Here is a 19,714-nt window from a genome sequence, read left to right as displayed (position 1 = left end):
TAAACCAATATTAGAATACAATACACGTGCAGATCGTTACGTACATATCGCAACTCAATCATCAAAATTAAAACGTCCATATATGTATGTACATGAAAGTTGATAGATGTATATATCAATTCAAGAAACAACCAAGTACGTAAGTGAATACATCTATTTACTGTTGTACAACTAAATTATCATAAATAAATAAACTAGTAAATGTATATCCCAATAAATTAAAACGTCTATATATATATGTACTAATAATTCAGCAATTAGTAAAATATGAAAGTAAATAGATGTATATATCAATTCATAAACCAAATTAAAACGTCAATATATCTATTGACTTATAGACAGCTATAGTAAGTACATGTATATCCCAATAACTACCTCATTACAAACGTGCTCTTCTTCAACTATCTTGATACTTTTTCCTTTTCCCTAAAACATAAAATTAGAATTAAGTTAGTGAATCTAATTTTAAAATATTACTATTCAGCAGCAACGTTCTTACCTTCTTCGTGCATTCTGAACAACCCAAATTCCTTTTAGGGTCAACTTTAATCTGTTTTGTTTAACCTCCTGCCAAGTTTCCTCCATCCCTCTTTTTGCTGGTCTCATTCAATTTCTTACCTTTCTTTCCCTGGACATCATCACATTCTACAGTATTCATTGGAGTCTCTACCTCGGTCATTGATGATTCAATCTTTATATATAAAGATAAAGACATCTATGGAAGGATTTTTTAAAAAACAAATAACTCATATATAAACTATTGCATCTATACTTCTTCACTATCCAAGGTGATTGTGCAGGTTTTTCTTCGACGCCCTGCTATTCCACCAACCTTTAATCGTTTACTCGATCGTCGAGTTATTCCACCTCTAACTTTAATCATACCTATAGATTTTATTTAGATTTTAATTTACTTAAATATAGAAAGTTTGTTGGAGTTAAACACATATACTCCTTAATTTTGGTTATTAACAACACGCTCATGTATAGGCCCCACATTTATATATTTAAAAAATACACCTAAAATTTAGGAAGACAAAATATATATTTTTAACGTAAGCTTTATACGCAAGATAAGAACAATGATTTTACCTTTCTCACACAGTAGAGGAACAGTCTTGGCGACGACATGATGGGAGCGGCGGCTGGGTGGGAGCGGTGGTAGGACAGAAATGGTGGGGGATGGGAGCAGCAGCGTGATGGAAATTCTCAGCGTCATCGGCGGCTATCTTCTACGGTTGGGGGAGCGGCGGAAGGATGGAAACGGAGGGGGGATGGGAGCAGCAGCATGACGGAAATTCTCAACGGCGTCGTGAGCTTAAGGATTTCGCCAAGACTATTCTGCAGCTGTCTTTTGGGCGTGAAAACAATTAGGTAAGGTGTGTTTCTTTTTATTTTTATTTTTTTCCTTTTTGAGTTCTCTCATGTGATTTTTTTAAAAATCTTCATTAAAAAAAAAAACCAATTAAAATATTCCTCCCTAATAATATTTACTCTCTTATTTTGTAAATCTTATATTAAAGATGGGTAAATTTTAAAATCTACCCCAACTCAATCTTATTAATTTTAATAACATTTACTTTTTTATTTTTTTTATTTTTTTATTTTAAGACTCTTCAAGATAATGTTGATTTTTTTAAAAACCCTAACTTTTTTAAAATGAATAAACTTATTCCTCCCTAATAATTTTTACTCTCTTATTTTGTAAATCTTATATTAAAGATGGGTAAATTTCAAGATCTACCCAACACAATCTTATCAATTCTTTTTAAATTTACTTTATTAGCAATTTAAAATTAGAATTAAGATAATTATTTTAATCTAATTTATTTTTTATTAGATACGGTTGATTCCCTAATATTAAGGTCGATTGTTTTTGTTATTTGTAAAAATCTTAAATCCCTAAAATTATGCATATATACCTAATATCATACAAGGGTATCTTTGTCTAAACATTCTTTCAGTATTTTTTTTAAAATCATTTAACCATTATTGCAATATCTGATAGGTTTGGACATTTTTTAAAACGAGATATTAAATTTGGCCATTCCTGCAATTGGCCTAACATTAATTATAGGCCAAAGGAGAAGAAATAAGGGGTATCGGGCTAAATAGCTTTTTTTAAAGGCCCATTATGAAATGTGGCCCCTCTCCTCATTTTTATGTTTTGTAAACATTTGCTGACATCAATTTTGTTTGAAAATACGTACTTACCCTCTTCATTTTTTCTTCAATTTATTACTTTCCCCTCCATTTCTTTGTCCTCTTTCCTCTCTATATCGTTACAAATTCTCTCTTTCTTGAAAAATTCAACCAACTTTCTCTCTCTTATTTACTCACCATAAAAAAACCCTAAATATTTATTGTTATCCTTCTCCTTATCACTCCTAAGCCGCCTCTTCCCATTCTATTCCTTTTTCTTCACCTTTTCTGAAAAAACAAGCAACAAGTTGCTCAATTTACGATTTTTTTCCAATGAGAGACATACGTCGAGAGCGAGAGCGCCGAGAGCGGGAGCAAGAGGGGCGAGAGTGGGAGCGAAAGGGGCGAGAGCAAGAGTGGTGAGAGCGGGAGCGAGAGGAGCGAGAGGGGCGAGAGTAGGAGAGAAAGGGGCGAGAGCGAGAGCGAGAGGAGCGAGAGTGCCATAAGATTGTTTGGTTTGTCGACTTCATAAGTCCATTTATGGACTCAAACAAGCATCTCGTCTGTGGTTTGACAAGTTTTCACATGCTTTATTACTCATTGGTTTTAAGCAAACTAAGTCTGATTATTCTCTATTCGTAAAAAGGTTATGGTGATAGCTTTCTTGCTCCTCTTGTTTACATCAATGATATTATCATTACTGGTGCATCTTCCTCTTTGATTGATGCTTTGAAAGTTCTTCTCCATGGTATTTTTAAACTCAAAGATTTGAGACTTGAGCTAGCTCGTTCTTCTACGAATATTTTTCTTTCTCAGTGCAATTATGCTCTTCAGATTCTTGAAGACACTGGGTTTCTTGCTTGCAAGCGTTCTATGTTGCCCATGGATCCTAATATTAAGCTTTGTTCTTTTGATGATACTCTTTTGGAAGATCCCACTATGTATCGACATCTTATCGGTCGGTTATTGTATCTTACAATCTCACGGCCTGATATTACTTTTACTAATCATAAACTCAATCAGTTTGTGGCTCAGCCTCGACATCCTCATCTTCAGGCTGTTCATCATCTTCTTCATTACTTAAAGGGATCTACTAGATAAGACATTTTGTTATCTAAATCTTCTTCTTAGCTTCGTGCATTTTTGGATGCAGATTGGGGTTCGTGTCTTGACTCTCGGAAGTCTACTACTGGATTTTGTATTTTTCTAGGAGAATTTCTTATTTCCTAGAAGGCTAAGAAACAAAGTACTGTTTCTCGCTCCTTGGTCGAAGTTGAATATCATGCTCTTGTCGTTACTACCAGTGAGATTATTTGGCTTACTCACCTTTTACAAGATTTGTAGGTTTCTTTTCAACCACTAGCACTTATTTTTTGTGATAATGGGGTTGCTATACACATTGCTTCCAGTCCATCATTTCATGAGCGTACGAAACACATTGAGCTGGATTATCATTTCATTCGTGACAAGATTACTGATGGCCTTATTCGACTTTTGCCTATACGTTCAAGTCTTCAGTTAGCTGACATTTTTATTAGTTTTGTAACCATATTAGTTTGTTTAGATTATTCTTGTAACCATATTCTTGTAATTGTGTGGAAGATTCAACTTATTCTCAAAGTGAAATATGACTAAATAAACATAACCATCCAAATTCAAAGATTTAATTTATAATTTAACCTGAAAAAATACAGTAAAAATGAAATAAATCTAAAACAATAAATAATGGGAAGTTTACCATGTTTTATCCCTGATTCAATCTATTGGTAAGGAAATAAAATTGATATAAAGTCAAAACAAATTAGTTTAAATATTACAAAATTATTAAGCTCATAAATGTATCAACGTTTGCGGGTTGAGCTACGGGTTCGATATGGGCTCGTGTTCTTTGGTTTATCATGCATAGAAGTGGAACTGGATGAACCATTTGATTTCTTAGCAATTGGCCCTCCCCGGTTTTCCCTTTTGTTTCCTTCCAATTTTTCCTAAGCCAAAAAAGTTAATATGTAAACTAGAAAGTTCAATCAAAAAATAAAAATATTATTAAATTAGTATATTTTGTAGAATGCAAGTGGAAATCATTATAAATGAGGATGAAATAACAATGTGAAGTTTGAACACAAGACCTCACGCTCTTATACCATTTTTAGGCTGAATCAACTATCACTCAACCCAAAAGTTTAAACTTATCCAACCCATCAACTTAAGATTTTGGGTCGAGTGGTGGTTTATTCATCCTTAATATGGTATTAGAGCGGGAGGGCTTGTGTTCGAACCCCTACATTGTTATTTCCTCCCATTAAGTAATTTACCCAACCCATCAATTTTAGTGACAAAAAATAGACATCTAATCAAAATTTAACACCAAAAGGTATATTTTTGCCATTTTTTTATCAAATAAATACTTCAAACCCTTGTTTAAACTGAATTATATATTTAAATGATATAATATCATGATGATTGATAGATGAGTTTTGGAAATTATAGACAGAAATTTGTTGATAATAATCTTAGTTCTTCTTTGTTTACCCTCATAAAAGTTGCATACCTGGTAAGGAAGAGAAGGTTGGTCCTGATGGAGTTGCAAAGCAATGACATTCTCAGAAGCAATGGCTCTTAGAAGATTCATTTTACTCTCCATATTGGGCTTCCTTGTGGACAGTTTTTGCATCATCTACCCAATTCCAACACAAAATCATAATGAAAAAACAAAAATTGTAATATGATTTTGAATATAAAGTTTTATGAAAGAGAAAAGAGATGTACCAATTCATTTACACCACTGTTGTTGCGCAATTCAACAGCACGACCACTGAACTCTCTGCCAAAACGAGAAGTCAAGACTGATTTAATTTCTTCAAGTTCTGGAAAATCTCTGCATCTTGAAGCTGCATATACCACACCCGATGCTGCCTCCTTCAGTTCATCAGGGCATTCTCTTCATTCAAAAAGAAAAATTTTAGAATTGTCTTTCAGATTGTTATACATAGAATTAGAATATTGAGGTTAAACAATCCTTTGAGATGAGTGTCAAATAAGTCGTTTGAACTTTTTGAAAAGCATCTATTAAATTTAGGGGATTGGATTCGAAGGGATTGGATTCGAAGGCATGAACTCCTAACCAAGGATATATTTGTCAATTAACATTGAACTAATCTCTTGACAAAAAAAAATGAAAGTTTAGAATCCTATAGAATACAAAATTTTATGTCTAACTGATCTGTTAATTTTTAGAAATGTCGAGCATGTGTACCTATTAGACACAAAGTTGGAAGTTCATAAACATGTTTGATACTTTTAAAGTTTAAGAATCTATTAAAGACAAAATAAAAAATTTAGGGATCTATTAGACACTTTTAAAATTTAAGGACATATTAGATATAAAATTTAAAATTTAAAAATTTATTAGATATGAACTTAAATATTGTTAAATAATGGTTAAATTTGTGAAAAAAAACTGGTTAAAAACATAATTTTCTTGAAACTATACTAGAAAATAGAGAGAAGATTATTTCTTAGGGGTGAGTATAGAAGACCGAAAAACTGATCCGACCGACCAAAATCGATCGAACCGACGTCGGTCGGTCAATTTATAAGATGAGTCAAAAAAAAAAGAAAAAAGAAAAAAAAGAAGGGATAAGAGTCGAAGGGAAGAAACGAAACAAATTGGGAAAGAGAAGGTAGGAGACAGAAAAAGAGAGGGAAAAAAGAGGGAAGGAGAAAAATGAATCGAAAAGAAAGAATGAACGACTAATATAAAGCCACTGTGGGTTGAAAAACGTAAAAGAAAAAAAAAATCTTCTCATGATTCACGTGAAATGTATATAAGTATTTACTTTCATTTCTTTATTATTATATTTTACTTTTTTACCCACTTTTTTACCTACGTGGCTGAGAGCCATTCCTTCTTTTTCATTTTCTCTCTCTCTTATCTCATTCCTTTTCTTTTGTTTTGTCGTTATCACGCACGTTTTCTTCTTTTCATTTATGTTTTCTCCCTCCACCTATCTTCTCTTTCTTCCTTCATGTTCTTCTTTCTTCCTCTCTTCATCTCTTCCCTTTCTTCTCTTTCTTCTTCCCCTCTTCTCTTTCTTATCTTTCTACCCTGCATTTCAATCACACAACACTCATTTTGAACAACTTTGATTTCTTCTGAGCACTGACCAAACCGGCCGATCGAACGGTCAATTAAACGGTCGGTTTGTATAGAGAGGTAAAAAAAAGTTTCCGATCGACCGAAACCGACTATGTCGATTTTCGACGTCTGGATTGGCCAAAAATCGACCCCAACTGACCAATGCTCGCCCGTATTATTTTTTACAGGAAGACGAGTAACCTCATAAGTCCATAACCAAAAGCATGACCAGGTCCAGGACATGACCAGGTCCAGGGCATGACCATGTTCAAGGGCATGACCTGACCCGGCCAATGACATGACATGACCAAGCCGAGCACGACCAGGTCCGGGACATGGACTCGGCCGACCAGTTCTCAGCCGACCAGTCAGGTCTCGACCGACCAGATTCGACTACTGGAAAGCCTACTACAGGCTGTCGATTCCTCAGTTCAACATTCGACCCACAAAATGCCCACGACCCATCAAAGTATGTTTCCTAAGGACATCAAGATTCGACGTATATAAATATAACAGTAAACTGAATCCTAAAGGTATGCTGAAATATCCTACTCTCTATACTCAACTACTCCTGTTTATGCAGGAATTTGCACAATGGTTCTTCACGAATCGAGCTCGAACCCGGTCTCCGGTTCCGACCTGAACACTAGAGTGGACCTGCACAAGAGGGTAAGCACTCCGACGCTCAAGTCAGTATAGATCGGACTCCTTATTTAGTTCGAGGTGAGATTCGATACCTGAGCGTGAAATGAAGTCCTCTATTTATAGGTGATGGATCCGACAGTACACACGACCGGCGGTTATGTGTCTTTTCTCATATCGGGCCTGTCGGGTTCCGAGCAGGTCGGACCCCAGTCAGGTCGAACCTTGGTGCTCATACTTAGTCTTTTATAATGGGCGAACCCGGTCTCCTCGGCGGGGCCGAGGTAGACCTAAGCAATCATTTTTATTTGGTTTCTTCAAACACTAACAAGGGTCCTCCACGTGTCTCGGGTATGTTTACCCCCAAACATTGACCCCCTCTCTGTCAGGTTCGATCTCGACCTGACAGAGAAGTTCATTCGAATCTATTTTGGACATATGGCGACTTTTCATTTGTGGAGGGAATATGACCGTTGCGGAAGACGTTTCGACCTGCCAGGTTGTCGGAGCACTCAAGTGTTTCGCCGTTGCGTATCTCGAGAAGATCCTAGCCACTCGTTGATTACACGTGTACGGTGCAGAGGTTTTTCCCATCAACTATAAATAGTCCCGAAACTTCAGGTCAAACCCTACGTTTCCTGAATTTCTGGAGTTCGATCTGAAACCAGCTCGAACCTTCTATAGGTCAGTCATTTTCACTTTTACTTTCTTTTCGAATATGGTGGTGTTCCTGTCTTCCCCCTCCAGTAGCGATAGCCTGGGTAGCGTAGGTCGAACCATAAGTAGCTCACCCCCCAAACCAAGTGATTCTGAGGAGGTCTTAGCTCGTAGGTTAGAGTCCGAGCTGGAAGAAATAGAGAACTTTAGGTTCTCAGATGACGGAGAGGATAGTGATACCTCCACCTTGGGCCAGTGTCTGGAGTACCCTTCTAGGATGCCCGAGCACTATCTCGGACCCCTTCGTAGGGGGTTTAAAATTCCAAACAACATCCTCCTTAGGATCTCGGAGGAAGGGGAAAGAGCTGACAATCGTCCAGAGGGATGAGTCACTCTTTACTTGAAGATGTTTGAGTACGACCTCAGACTTCCCCTTCATCCCTTTGCTCAGGAGTTCTTAAACCGAACTGGACTGGCTCCTGCTCAAGTGGCCCCCAATGAGTGGGGTATCATTTTTGCTTTAGCCATTCTTTTTTGGTTGCGAGCTCGGGACGAGGATGAGGCCGAACTTCTAAGCGTTGACCAACTTATTGGGTGTTTTGAGGCTAAGAGGATAGCTAAAAAACCAGGTCGGTACTATATGTGTGCGAGGAAGGGCGCGGGTGGTATGGTCAAGGGGACCTCCATCAAAGGATGGGTAGGTAAGTGGTTCTTTGCCTCAGGTGAATGGCTGGCAAAGGACGAGTCAGGTCGTCCCTTCTTTGACGTGCCTGCTAGGTTTGGGAACCTAGGTATGGAGTCTTTCTTGTTTTCTTTTCTCTCTTTTGATTTCCTGACTTTCACATCTAACTCGAACTTTCGTTTGCTTTGTGCAGTATCAATTAAGCCGATTCCCGAGCTAACTCAAGCCACCTTCGACACCCTCAAATACTACAAGGACAACTCCCCAAGGGGCCGGAAGATCGGGACCTTGGTCACAGACACGCTGCTGCTAGAATCAGGGCTATTGGACTACAATCCTTTAGTTCGTCCGATTGAAGCTTCAAGGCCAAACTCCGAGCTCAGTAAGCCGTGTTTGATTTCAACTTCAATTTTAGATTCAAGTTTTTACCTCTGACATTTCATCTTATTCATATTGCAGCCATGGTGTGTGGATTCACGAGCAGCGTGAAACACAAGTCTAAGGGCCGTGCTCACGCCCTTAAGACAGTTCAGAGCTCTGATCCCGCTACCCCTGCTGTGGATCAGCATGCAGCTCGGGACCAGACGGGTCCATCTTCTGGAGTTCCAACTCCAGTGATCGAGCTGGATTCTACTGGGGAGCGCTCCAGGGAGAAGCGCTCGAGGAGCGAGTCCGAAGCACTGGACGTGTCACCGCTTCGTGAGGTGAGAGATGGCTCTCCTTTGAAGAGGAGGAAGAAAAAGAAGAAGACCACCTCCTCCTCGGAGGTTGGACCTCGTGGCCCCCTGCCTTCAAGCCACGCCGACCTGGTAGACGACCCTGAAGCTCAGATGGGGGGGACATCCGACGTGAAGATGCGGTTCAGAGTGGAACCGTCGAGCTCCGGGGTGAAGGACCAAGTGTCACGCATCTCGGCCGCGTGCTTGGATCGCTGTCTACGGAGAGCGTCCAAGTTTGTAAGTGACCCGGGGTCCGTGCTGCAACGGACCATCGACCACGCTGTGAGGTAAGATCTACCCCTACACTTATTTTCTTGTCTTATAGCTCGATCTGACCTGAACTTGCCTTTTGTGTATTGCAGGCGTTCACCGCCTCCATCCACTCAGCAATCATGATCAAGGCCGAGCTGGATGGAAGGGAGGCCTTGGCAGCGAAAGAGAGGGCGAACTCCTCTGCTGCCTTGGAGGCTGCCACCACGCTCAAGGGCGAGCTGCTGAAGGCTCAGGGCGAGGTGGACGTACTGAAGGCCGAGGTAGAAGCCAAGGCCGAACTGCTGAAAAGGGAGGATGAAAAGCATAAGGCCCACCTCCGAGCTGCCCACGCCATCACCAAGGGGCTGGAGAAGGAAAAGTTCCAACTTCTTAAGGAGAAGGACGACATACTCCAAGCCTTCGAAGGGAAAGACGCTACGATCGGCCGTTTCACTGTCGAGCTGAAGGCGAAGAAGGAGCGCATTTCCAATAGAACTCTTCTGGAGGCAGCCTTCAGGCAACACCTAGATTTTGATGGGTTTGCCAAGGACTTCAGTGATGCAGGCTTCAAGTTTCAGATGAAGGGCATTGCTGCCGATATGCCGCACCTCCAGCTTGACCTCGGCAATATGAAGAAGAGGTATGCTGAGAAATGGGCTTCTGGGCCTAACGGCACTCCTGGCCCCGTGGACAAGTACGTCAGGGAGCTTGACTCTAACTACTCCGACGTGGAAGAAGATGATGCCCCAAGCCAAGAGCCTACCGAGGTCGGCACAACTCAAGAGGAGGCTCTATCACAGCAGGGTGGATCCCAGGAGGTCAACCTTCTAGGCTCCCAGGGCGAGCTGTCCTCCCACCTCGGAAGTAGCTGAGGCTCTCTTTCCTTCTATCTTTATATTTCTTTTTGTAAGTCTTTGGGCAGAGCTGCAAGGTATATAAGCCTTGGCTCTGTTCTTTTAATCAATGAAATTTCCATTTCTCCATTTCTGTCTGTTCTTTTACTGCTTTTCCCTTTAAGAAGCTTTTTAAACTTGCTTGTATAAGTCGGAACTTATGAAGGAACAGATTCATCTCGCACTTCTAACTCATAACTTTTTGTAAGTTTAAAGGCTTGTGAGACAACTCTTTTCACATCGCACCTCTTTCCTAAGGTTTGAATTTGAGAGTTTCTTTTATTAATCTTTAATATTTCTCCTCGAACTCGAAAGTCCAAAAGATAATATCAAGCAATTTGAACTTTTTTACATCGCACCTCGAACCCATGGGTTTTGAGGTTACCGATTTTAAGTCTTATAGGAGTCCGTGGCCCCCATTTAATTTCTAATCGAACTCGGAGTTATGAAATTAAATAACTCCATTAATTAAAAGTTCCGCCCTTTGAAAATTTTTACAAGCCCATTTTGGAACTATTTTGACATTTCAAGGGTAATATCGCTTCAAATGCTCCGCGTTCCATGGATGCGCAAGCACTTTTCCCTCCAGATCGGCTAGCATATAAGTTCCAGGTCGGACTATGCCTTTGACTTCGAACGGTCCCTCCCAACTTGGGTTGAGGGTGCCAACATGACTCTGAATTTTTCTTAAGACCAAATGTCCAACTTGGAAGCTTCGAGGTCGAACTCGAGTATTGTAATGTCTGGCCATTTTGTTCTGATATTCTGCTAACGCAGCTGGGCCATTTCCCTTTTCCCTTCTAATAAGTCCAGGTTGAGGAGTAGCTCTTCCTCGTTCTTTGCTGGCTCGTATTGTTCTATCCTGTCTGTTGGTATGCCGATTTCTACTGGTACAACGGCTTCGGAGCCAAAGGCTAGCGAGAACGGAGTTTCGCCAGTTGACTCCCTTGGAGTGGTTCGGTATGACCACAAAACTTCAGGTAGCTCCTCGGCCCACCTTCCCTTTCTGGCATCCAGTCTTAGCTTGAGGCCTCGTTTTATGATTTTGTTAATCGCTTCAACCTGCCCATTTGCTTTTGGATGCGTAGGGGACGAACTGATGTGGCTCATGCCCAGTTTTCTGCAAAAGTCCTTGAACTTTGCATTGTCAAACTATTTTCCGTTGTCCGTCACTATAGCATTGGGTATGCCAAAGCGGCACACGATGTTTGTCCATATGAACGTCGTGACCCTGGACTCTGTGATGTGGGATAGTGCCTCGGCTTCGGTCCACTTGGTGAAGTAGTCCACAGCGACAACGGCGAACTTTGTTTGTCCTTTGCCCAGGGGAAAAGGACCTATGATGTCTACTCCCCATTGCGCAAATGGCCATGAGACCGAGATGGGGGTGAGCAGTTCGGGAGGTTGATGGATAATGTTTGCAAAACGTTGGCAGTTGTCACAAGCTTTCACAAATTGCTTTGCATCCTGCTCGACAGTGGGCCAATAGTACCCTTGTCGAACCACCTTGGCCGACAACGACCTGGCGCCTGAGTGGTTGCCGCACACTCCTTCGTGGATTTCTCTAAGAATGTAAAGGCCTTCCTCAGGAGTAACACACTTAAGCAGGGGCAGGGAGAAGCCACGTCGGTACAACCTTCCTTCTCGGAGTGTGAACCGAGCTGCTCTTTGTGCCATCTTCTTTTGTTGCTTCGGGTCTTGCGGTGGACTTCCTTTGATGAACTCCACGATTGGGTCCATCCAAGAGGGTGATAGAGTATCAACCTCCATCACATCTGGCTCCAAGATTGAAGAAGTGTCCAAGATCTCGACCGGGACCGATCTAGCCAGGTCGGTCTCATATGCTGATGCCAATTTGGCTAAGGCATCCGCATTAGAGTTCTCAGATCTTGGAACTTGACTCACCTCGTAAGTCCCAAAATGGGCGAGGTGCCATCTGACCTTGCTTAGATATTTTTCCATCCGGGGGTCCTTCGTTTGGTACACCTCCTTAATCTGATTTACGATTAGCTGAGAGTCACTAAAGACCTTAATGTGGTTGGCCCCCAGCCCTTTGGCAACGCGCAGGCCTACCAGGAGTGCTTCATACTCGGCCTCATTATTCGACGTCCGAAAGTTGAATCGCAGAGCATACTCGAATCGCTCACCTCCTGGTGCAAGCAAGAGGATCCCTGCCCCGCACCCCCTCTCGTTGGAAGATCCATCAACGTAGATCGTCCACGGGAGGTCGGACTTGGCCAACTGAGGTGGTGAAGTGAGCTCTGCGATAAAATCGGCCACTGCTTGCCCTTTCAACGCAGTTCTGGGCTCGAACTGGATGTCGTACTCGCTCAATTTCAATGCCCACTTCATCAGACGCCCATATGTTTCGGGCTTAAGGAAGATATTTTTCAGGGGCAAGTTTGTGAGTACTACGACAGTGTGCGCTTGGAAGTACGGCCTAAGTCTTCGGGCTGAAGTGACTAAAGCGAGGGCCAGCTTCTCCATTTGGGGATATCTGGTCTCGGCCTCGGTCATGGCCTTACTGGTGTAATAAACGGGACTTTGGCGTGCGCCCTCCTGCCTGATTAGTGCCGAGCTGACGACACTATCAGACACTGTCAGGTACAAATGGAGCTTCTCTCCTGGCAATGGTTTTGCGAGTAGAGGTGCCGAGCAGAGATAGTTTTTTAACTGCTCTAACGCTTGCTCACACTCTACCGTCCATTCGAACTACCCTTTCTTCCTAAGAACCTTGAAGAAAGGAAGGCACTTGTTCGTTGATCTTGACACGAACCTATTCAAGGCCGCAATCCTGCCGTTGAGGCACTGAAGCTGCTTTAGAGTCTTGGGTGCCTCCATCTCGAGCACGACCTTTATCTTCTCTAGGTTAGCCTTGATCCCACGGTTGTTTACCATGAAACCAAGGAATTTTCCCGAAGAGGCTCCAAAGGCACACTTGGTCTGATTGAGCTTCATTTGGTATTTGCAAAGCACTCCAAAGGCTTCGGTCAGATCGGAAAGATGCGACTTTGACTGCTTGCTCTTGACAAGCATGTCGTCCACATACACTTCCATATTCCGACCGATCTGCTTGGCGAACATTTTGTTCACCATTCTTTGGTAGGTCGCACCTGCATTCTTTAGGCCAAAAGGCATCACCTTGTAGCAGTACAGACCTTGGTCTGTTATGAACGTGGTATGATCTTGGTCTGGCAAGTGCATTTTAATTTGGTTATATCCGGAGTAGGCATCCATGAAGGTGAGCAGCTCGTGCCCGGCCGTTGCATCCACGAGCTGGTCGATCCTCGGAAGGGGGAAGCAATCTTTTGGGCATGCCTTATTTAGATTTGTAAAGTCCACACACATCCTCCACTTCCCGTTGGATTTTTTAACCAATACTACGTTAGAGAGCCACTCAGGATACAAAATTTCTAGTATATATTCAGCTTTTAAGAGTTTGTTTACTTCCTCAACAATTACATCACTCCTCTCTTTATTTACAGGTCTTCTTTTTTGCTTTACAGGTCGGAATGATAGGTCTATGTTGAGGCGATGCACCATGATCTTTGGGTCGATGCTAGGCATGTCCTCGTGAGACCATGCGAAGACGTCCGAGTTAGACCTGAGGAAGTTGATCAGTTCTTCCCTGTCAGTGGCCCCCAGCTTGGTTCCTATGCTTACGTGTTTTTCAGGGCTAAGTAAAGGAACAAGCTCGAGCTCCTCTGCTGGCAGAGAAAACTGGCTTTTGCTTTTCCTCGGGAGGTCGTCTTCACTGGTTTGCTCTTCCAGGGTACATACCGACGAACCTTTGAGCGTGGACGCGTAGCACTCCCTTGAAGTTTTTTGTTCACCTCGGACCGTCCCCACTCCATTAGGGGTTGAGTACTTCAGGACTTGATGCAATGTGGAGGGGACGGCCCGAAATGAATAGATGATGGGTCTTCCTAAGATGGCGTTGTAGGCCGACCTGCCGTCGACCACCACAAACTCAGCCATCTGCGTTACTTGGGTAGCATCTTGTCCAATCGTGACTGGTAGATTGATACACCCTTCAGGGGAGACCGATTCTCCAGAGAATCCAACCAAGGGCGTTGGACTTTTCTTCAACTGTGACCTGGTCCATCCCAAGGCAAGATATGTTGGGAGAGACAAGATGTTGACAGATGCGCCTCCATCAACCAGTACTCTTCGGACCAGGACGTGGTCGATGAGAGGAACGTTCACGAGCGCGTCATTATGGGGCAAATGGACCCCCTCTAGATCGGCATCGTCGAAAGTGATGGAGCACGTGGGCTTCTGCTCCCTGATGATACATACCTCGCGTCTGGCCTCGCGAGCTAACTCTTTTCTTTTGTTTCTGGACTGGCCCCCACTCGGGCCCCCGAAAATAGTGTTGATGACCGCAGGTCGGTCATCCCGGTGAGGCGGCGTTCTTGAACGCTTCCTATCTTCTTTCTTTTCAACCGAGTTAGACCTCGGTTTGCCCACAAATTTTTTGAAGTAGCCGTCTTGAATGAGGTATTCAATCTGGCGCTTCAATTCCCAGCAACTTGACGTATTGTGGCCGTGATCGCGATGAAAACGGCAGTACTTGTCTTTGTTACGTTTTTCTGGGTCTCCCCGGAGCTGCTCGGGTCGCTTGAGGAGCTTTTCCATCCCAGTATCCTCAATGTTTGTAAGTATTTCAGAGATTGGGATGGTGGTCGGGGTATAACATTCGTAAGGTCGGCTTCGGCTGAGGCCAACATCCGACCTGTGATACTTGGACTTGACATCTGTCCTCCTCTTCTCCTGGTTCAATTTCTTCTGGTCGATCTGCTTCTCAGGTCGGCCAGTTTTGGTTTGGAGGAGCTTCTGTCCATCAATGACCTTCTTCGCCTTCTGCAGGACTTCAGCGAAGGTTGCTGGAGCCTCCTCTCCGAGCTTAACGGTGAGGGTCTCATCGGCCAGGCCGGTGAGGAAATAGCACATGGCCGAATCATCGGAGCAGTGCACGACCTTCAACTGCTCCTCCTGGAACCTCGTGACATACTCTCTCAGCGTCTCTCCTTCCTTCTGTCTGATAGTGGCGAGATGAGTCGCTGTCTTTCTGTCATAATGTCGAGAAGAGAACTGGCTAATAAATTCTTTTCTCAGCTGAGAGTAAGTCGAGATCGACCTAGCCGGCAGCCTTCGATACCATAGGCGCGCGCTGCCGGTAAGCGCGATCTGGAAGGCACGACATTTAATTGCATCCGTTGCCGCTTGAAAGTCCATGAGGCCTTCGAAGACCTCAACGTAGTCTTTAGGGTCCTTAGACCCATCATAGGGCTTCATAGTGGGAGTTTTGAACTTTGGAGGGATTGGAGCCTCCATAATATCCGAAGTGAATGGCGATTCTCCCAAGTCGCCATCGTCAAACGAGCTTTCCTTCTTCTCGCACCTAGCTTTGAGTGCCTCGACCTGTTCATCGAACCTGTGCTTCATCAGGTCGAACTCTTCCCTGGTGATCACAGCTTCTGGTGTTAGGGGCTTATACTTTGACTGAGCCTTAAGGTCAGAGTTGGAGAACTCTCGGGAGTAGGACGGAGAATCTTCCGGCTCTCGAGAGGCTTTCTTCTTCTTATCAGTGAGGTGTTTTCTAAGATCGTTGTCTCGCAAGCTGTAATCCACCCCTTCATTGTTAGGAATGGGCTCGCGATCACCAGGTTGGGTAGATGGAGCTCCCTTTTCACCGGGTGCGCCTGGGACTCTAGAGGGAGACGCAGTTCGGTTAGCACGTGTTGCCTCAGCGTACATTTCTTCCATCGTGCGCAACCGATGTCGCATATCATCCAATTCGCGCTGGAGAGTAGACAAAGCCTCAGGGTCTGCCGCCGGGTTCGCCCTTCGGGAGACCTTTCTGGAGGTCCCACCTCGACCTCGATTGGCTTTTGAGGGTTTCGGGTGGGCGGGTGGCAACTCCTGGTTCGCATGGCGGGCCGATCTCCGTGGAAGATCTCCCTCTTGCCCTGCTCGAACCTGGTCCTCGACCATTACAGCGTCAAGGTCTCACTGAGGACCGTTATCAGCATTCACACCCCTCCGCTCTGTGGTATTAGCAGAGCTCGCTTGATGCACCATTTTTGCGTATATTTTCTAGATCGGGATGACTTGAGATGTCTTGTTCCCACAGACGGCGCCAAATGTTTATGCAGGAATTTGCACAACGGTTCTTCACGAATCGAGCTCAAACCCGGTCTCCGGTTCCGACCTGAAGACTAGAGTAGACCTGCACAAGAGGGTAAGCACTCCGACGCTCAAGTCAGTATAGATCGGACTCCTTATTTAGTTCGAGGTGAGATTCGATACCTGAGCGTGAAATGAAGTCCTCTATTTATAGGTGATGGATCCGACAGTACACAGGACCGGCGGTTATGTGTCTTTTCTCATATCGGGCCTGTCGGGTTCCGAGCAGGTCGGACCCCAGTCAGGTCGAACCTTGGTGCCCATACTTAGTCTTTTATAACGGGTGAACCCGGTCTCCTCGGCGGGGCCGAGGTGGACCTAAGCAATCCTTTTTATTTGGTTTCTTCAATCACTAACAAGGGTCCTCCACGTGTCTCGGGTATGTTTACCCCCAAACAACTCCGATTCTGATTGTTCTATTTAGTTTTGCAGGTTTCGTCGATTCCTTCTATTATAGAAGATTGATGCAACTTTTGGCGAAATCCTAAAATATCAAATTTGTGCATCTAAACAATTTTGAAAATATTTCTAAAATAATGCAAACCTCTGTTGTACAAGAAGGTAGATTCTGTCCATCAAGAGATTGAGATAGCCTTCAATCATACCATAAGCATCCAAAAGGTTTTGATGTTTAATTACTTGCTCGCACTGCAAACATTAAAGAAAATGGAATATTGATTCAAAAAAAGGTTAGAACTTCTGTTCGAAAAAAAAATAAAAGAAGAAAGAATCCTCAAAATGAAGGTTTGAGACTCGTATTTCTAAGAAATATACTTTAACCAAAGCCATATTCAACTTGGTAAATATGATATTAGTAAAAGAAATTAAAATAAAGTAAATTAAAAAACTTATTCTGACTTTAACTTTTGTTTTGACTTCTAAAATTTAAATAATTTATTCCAGTTCCAGCTTTGAAATGTCTTGGTTTAACATATGATTTTGTAACTATTATAGTCTTTTAACTATTTATTTTTATATTCATTAACCTTTTTTCCTTTCCAAAATCTTTTTTTAGCACAACATGTGGAAGTAATTTAAATTCATACTTTTTAGTCGGAGATATATGCATCAACTAGATGAACTGTGTTTAGGTTGACATTGGATGAAATCTCAATTCATTTGTAAACCCAACTTCTAATTTACTAGATGTTGGTTTAAATATTTGTTTACACATATCTACTTATCAAATTAATGAACAATATGCCAAAGCGAGAATAGATTAGTGGTAATTGACATATATCTCTGATCTGGAGGTCATGAGTTTGAAATCCCACCTCATATGTTATACTAAAAAAAATAAATAATAAGTTCATTCCAACCGCCATCAACAAAATTTCTACTTTTTCCCAAGTGACGTCACCACGTAACTAAGCATATTAACAAACTAATAATTTAATGATACGTAAGCTTTCTAGTAATAAATTTTAGTAGGTTCATTAAAAAAAACATAATTGAGAAAGATTTATTACTTTAAAAGCAAAATTAACAATTTCAAAAAGTTAAAAAGAACTAAATTAAGAATTATTATCTAAAATATTAATGACACAATTGGATATACTTAGTCTTACAAAATTAAACGCAAGGACTAGACTAATTTAATTGATCTTACAAAATTAAACGCAAGGACTAAACTAATTTTGTATATATAAATTAAAGAGACAAACGAAATGTCCAAGAATTCAAAGAGGGAAAGTAAAATAAGCATACAACTTCACTAATTAAACTTAAAATAGAATTGAATTTATATCAATCCTAAATTCAATGGTGGTAATAATCATGTATGGATCTCTAGATAAAGTTTGTAGTGAAAAGTTAACCTCTAGAAAACAAAAAGTACTTACTCATGATTTGAGATATTTTTCATGGTCGAAAGTTTCAGCCACGAAAATATTTCGTAACTGAAGTACATTTTTGTTGTAGTGATATATAAATTTAATTATCACGGCGAACAAAAAAGAAGAATCGAAGAAGTGTGTACATACACGAGAGAGGGCGAGATTGTGGAGGCCATCCTGTTGGAGGAGGCGAACGACGTCGTCGCGATCCTGGGAATATCTGCGGCGGCGATGGGTGTTGAGCGATTGGAGGCGGGTGAAAGCGGAGTGAATAAGACGTCTGAAATTGGAGGACTTGAAAGTTCTTCCGAGCAGAGGATTCAGAATTCTTCTCATGTTTTTCAGAGTGAATGAATGGTTGACTCTCTTTTGCCTTTGGTCTTTCTTTATTTTGTTGTTAGGAGAGAGATAGAGAGATTTCTTCCCTCCTAAGCTATCTCATTTTTCACAAATTGTATATTGTGTGTTTTTTTTTCTTTGGTTGTATTTTGGTCCTTGCAATTTTAAAATTTATTCTCAAACTTATTTTACTTTTAGTTTAGCAATTTATGCCGTTGGTATTCGAATGGTTAGTTGTTTAATTAAGGGATTAAGTGACCCCTTCTATTATTATTATTATTATTTTGAAAATGACCACCCTTTTATTTTTTTAGTTCAACCATTGTGGAATGGGAGGTTTGATAATCAGAATCTCCCCCTTTTTTTTAAAAAAAAAAGGGAAGGCAGTTGTACTAATGAATGGATAAAGCCACGTGTGCTACACTTGGGACAAAAGCTCTTATGCAATGTCATTGCCATGGAGATAATTCAATTGATTGGATCCATAATCTGATTTTGAGTGCTTCAAAACAGAGGTGTTCTTCATTTCTTGATTCTGACCTTGTAGATGGCTTAGGAATATACTTTTGAAAAGAGGCTGAAATTAGGTGGAGAAACAAGTCTTAGAAAATTCATGTTAATTTCTATACTAATTACCTGTTCTTTAAAATTGCTCGGTGACGATCGATTGATCGTAACAAAATATTTGCTAGAGGTTTTTGGAATCATCAAATGTGTCAAAATAGAGAGACATACTTCAATTTACAAGCTTGATAGAGATTTCATTTGGAAATTTGATTGAATTTTGCAAGTGTTGTTAGCGAGCTTTTGGAGTATTATTGATAACAAAAGGAGCAATAAAAATAGTGAGTATTGTTGAGACTTTCTCTTGATGTTGTGCAATGTATAATTAAGATTAGAGCATGTTCGTTGTTTATCCACTTCAATCATTTTATTTTAATAATTTTTGTCCACAAATCAGTTGTCTTCTCTTAATAGATGTGATCAATTTTCTTGTGTTTGTTTTTGTAACTTTGTTTGTATAAACACATGAAAGTGATCAATTTCTAACTTGTTTGTATAAGTACATTGAGGTGATCATTTTCTAATATTCTTTTATTGGACTTTTGTGATTATAATTTAATGTAATTTGTAACACGTGGTTATAATTTCTGCAAAGTGTCTGAGAAATCTTTGTTCCTTTTCTTTTTAAATATTGTAGCAGAATACGGCAAGTGTACGGGCCGGTC

General features: G+C 41.5%; 2 protein-coding genes across 4 annotated transcripts; one reads left to right on the top strand and one right to left on the bottom strand.

Annotated features, from left to right (window-relative positions):
* Positions 1 to 501: 501 nt before the first annotated feature.
* Positions 502 to 19,334, bottom strand: LOC111010490 (uncharacterized). 2 transcript variants are annotated; one of them, XR_015790499.1, is made up of 6 exons: positions 18,294 to 19,334; positions 16,856 to 16,959; positions 4,909 to 5,080; positions 4,691 to 4,816; positions 1,093 to 1,347; positions 502 to 670 (listed from the first exon to the last, which is right to left on the bottom strand). XR_015790499.1 is itself a non-coding variant. In XM_022283945.2 (5 exons), the coding sequence occupies exons 1-5, from the start codon at positions 18,480 to 18,482 to the stop codon at positions 3,984 to 3,986; spliced, it is 735 nt and encodes a 244-aa protein (XP_022139637.1). In that variant the 5' UTR covers positions 18,483 to 19,231; the 3' UTR covers positions 3,785 to 3,983. The 2 variants fall into 2 exon arrangements, 1 of the variants encoding a protein (XP_022139637.1); XM_022283945.2 differs by lacking the exons at positions 502 to 670; positions 1,093 to 1,347 and adding an exon at positions 3,785 to 4,127 and having other exon boundaries at positions 18,294 to 19,231.
* LOC148211980 (uncharacterized) lies at positions 6,016 to 10,241 on the top strand. Of its 2 annotated transcripts, XM_088123316.1 has the most exons (4): positions 6,016 to 6,746; positions 6,861 to 8,367; positions 8,452 to 9,264; positions 9,340 to 10,241. In XM_088123316.1, the coding sequence occupies exon 4, from the start codon at positions 9,370 to 9,372 to the stop codon at positions 10,099 to 10,101; it is 732 nt and encodes a 243-aa protein (XP_087979442.1). In that variant the 5' UTR covers positions 6,016 to 6,746; positions 6,861 to 8,367; positions 8,452 to 9,264; positions 9,340 to 9,369; the 3' UTR covers positions 10,102 to 10,241. The 2 variants fall into 2 exon arrangements, with proteins under 2 accessions (XP_087979442.1, XP_087979441.1); XM_088123315.1 differs by having other exon boundaries at positions 6,861 to 9,264.
* Positions 19,335 to 19,714: the final 380 nt, after the last annotated feature.

Source organism: Momordica charantia, assembly GCF_013281855.1.
Source record: "Momordica charantia cultivar OHB3-1 chromosome 4 unlocalized genomic scaffold, Mcharantia_2.0 BLBB01000004.1, whole genome shotgun sequence".
NCBI lineage: Eukaryota > Viridiplantae > Streptophyta > Magnoliopsida > Cucurbitales > Cucurbitaceae > Momordica > Momordica charantia.
The sequence above is the reverse complement of the archived record's forward strand: the minus strand, read 5'-3'. Positions and strand labels throughout refer to the sequence as shown.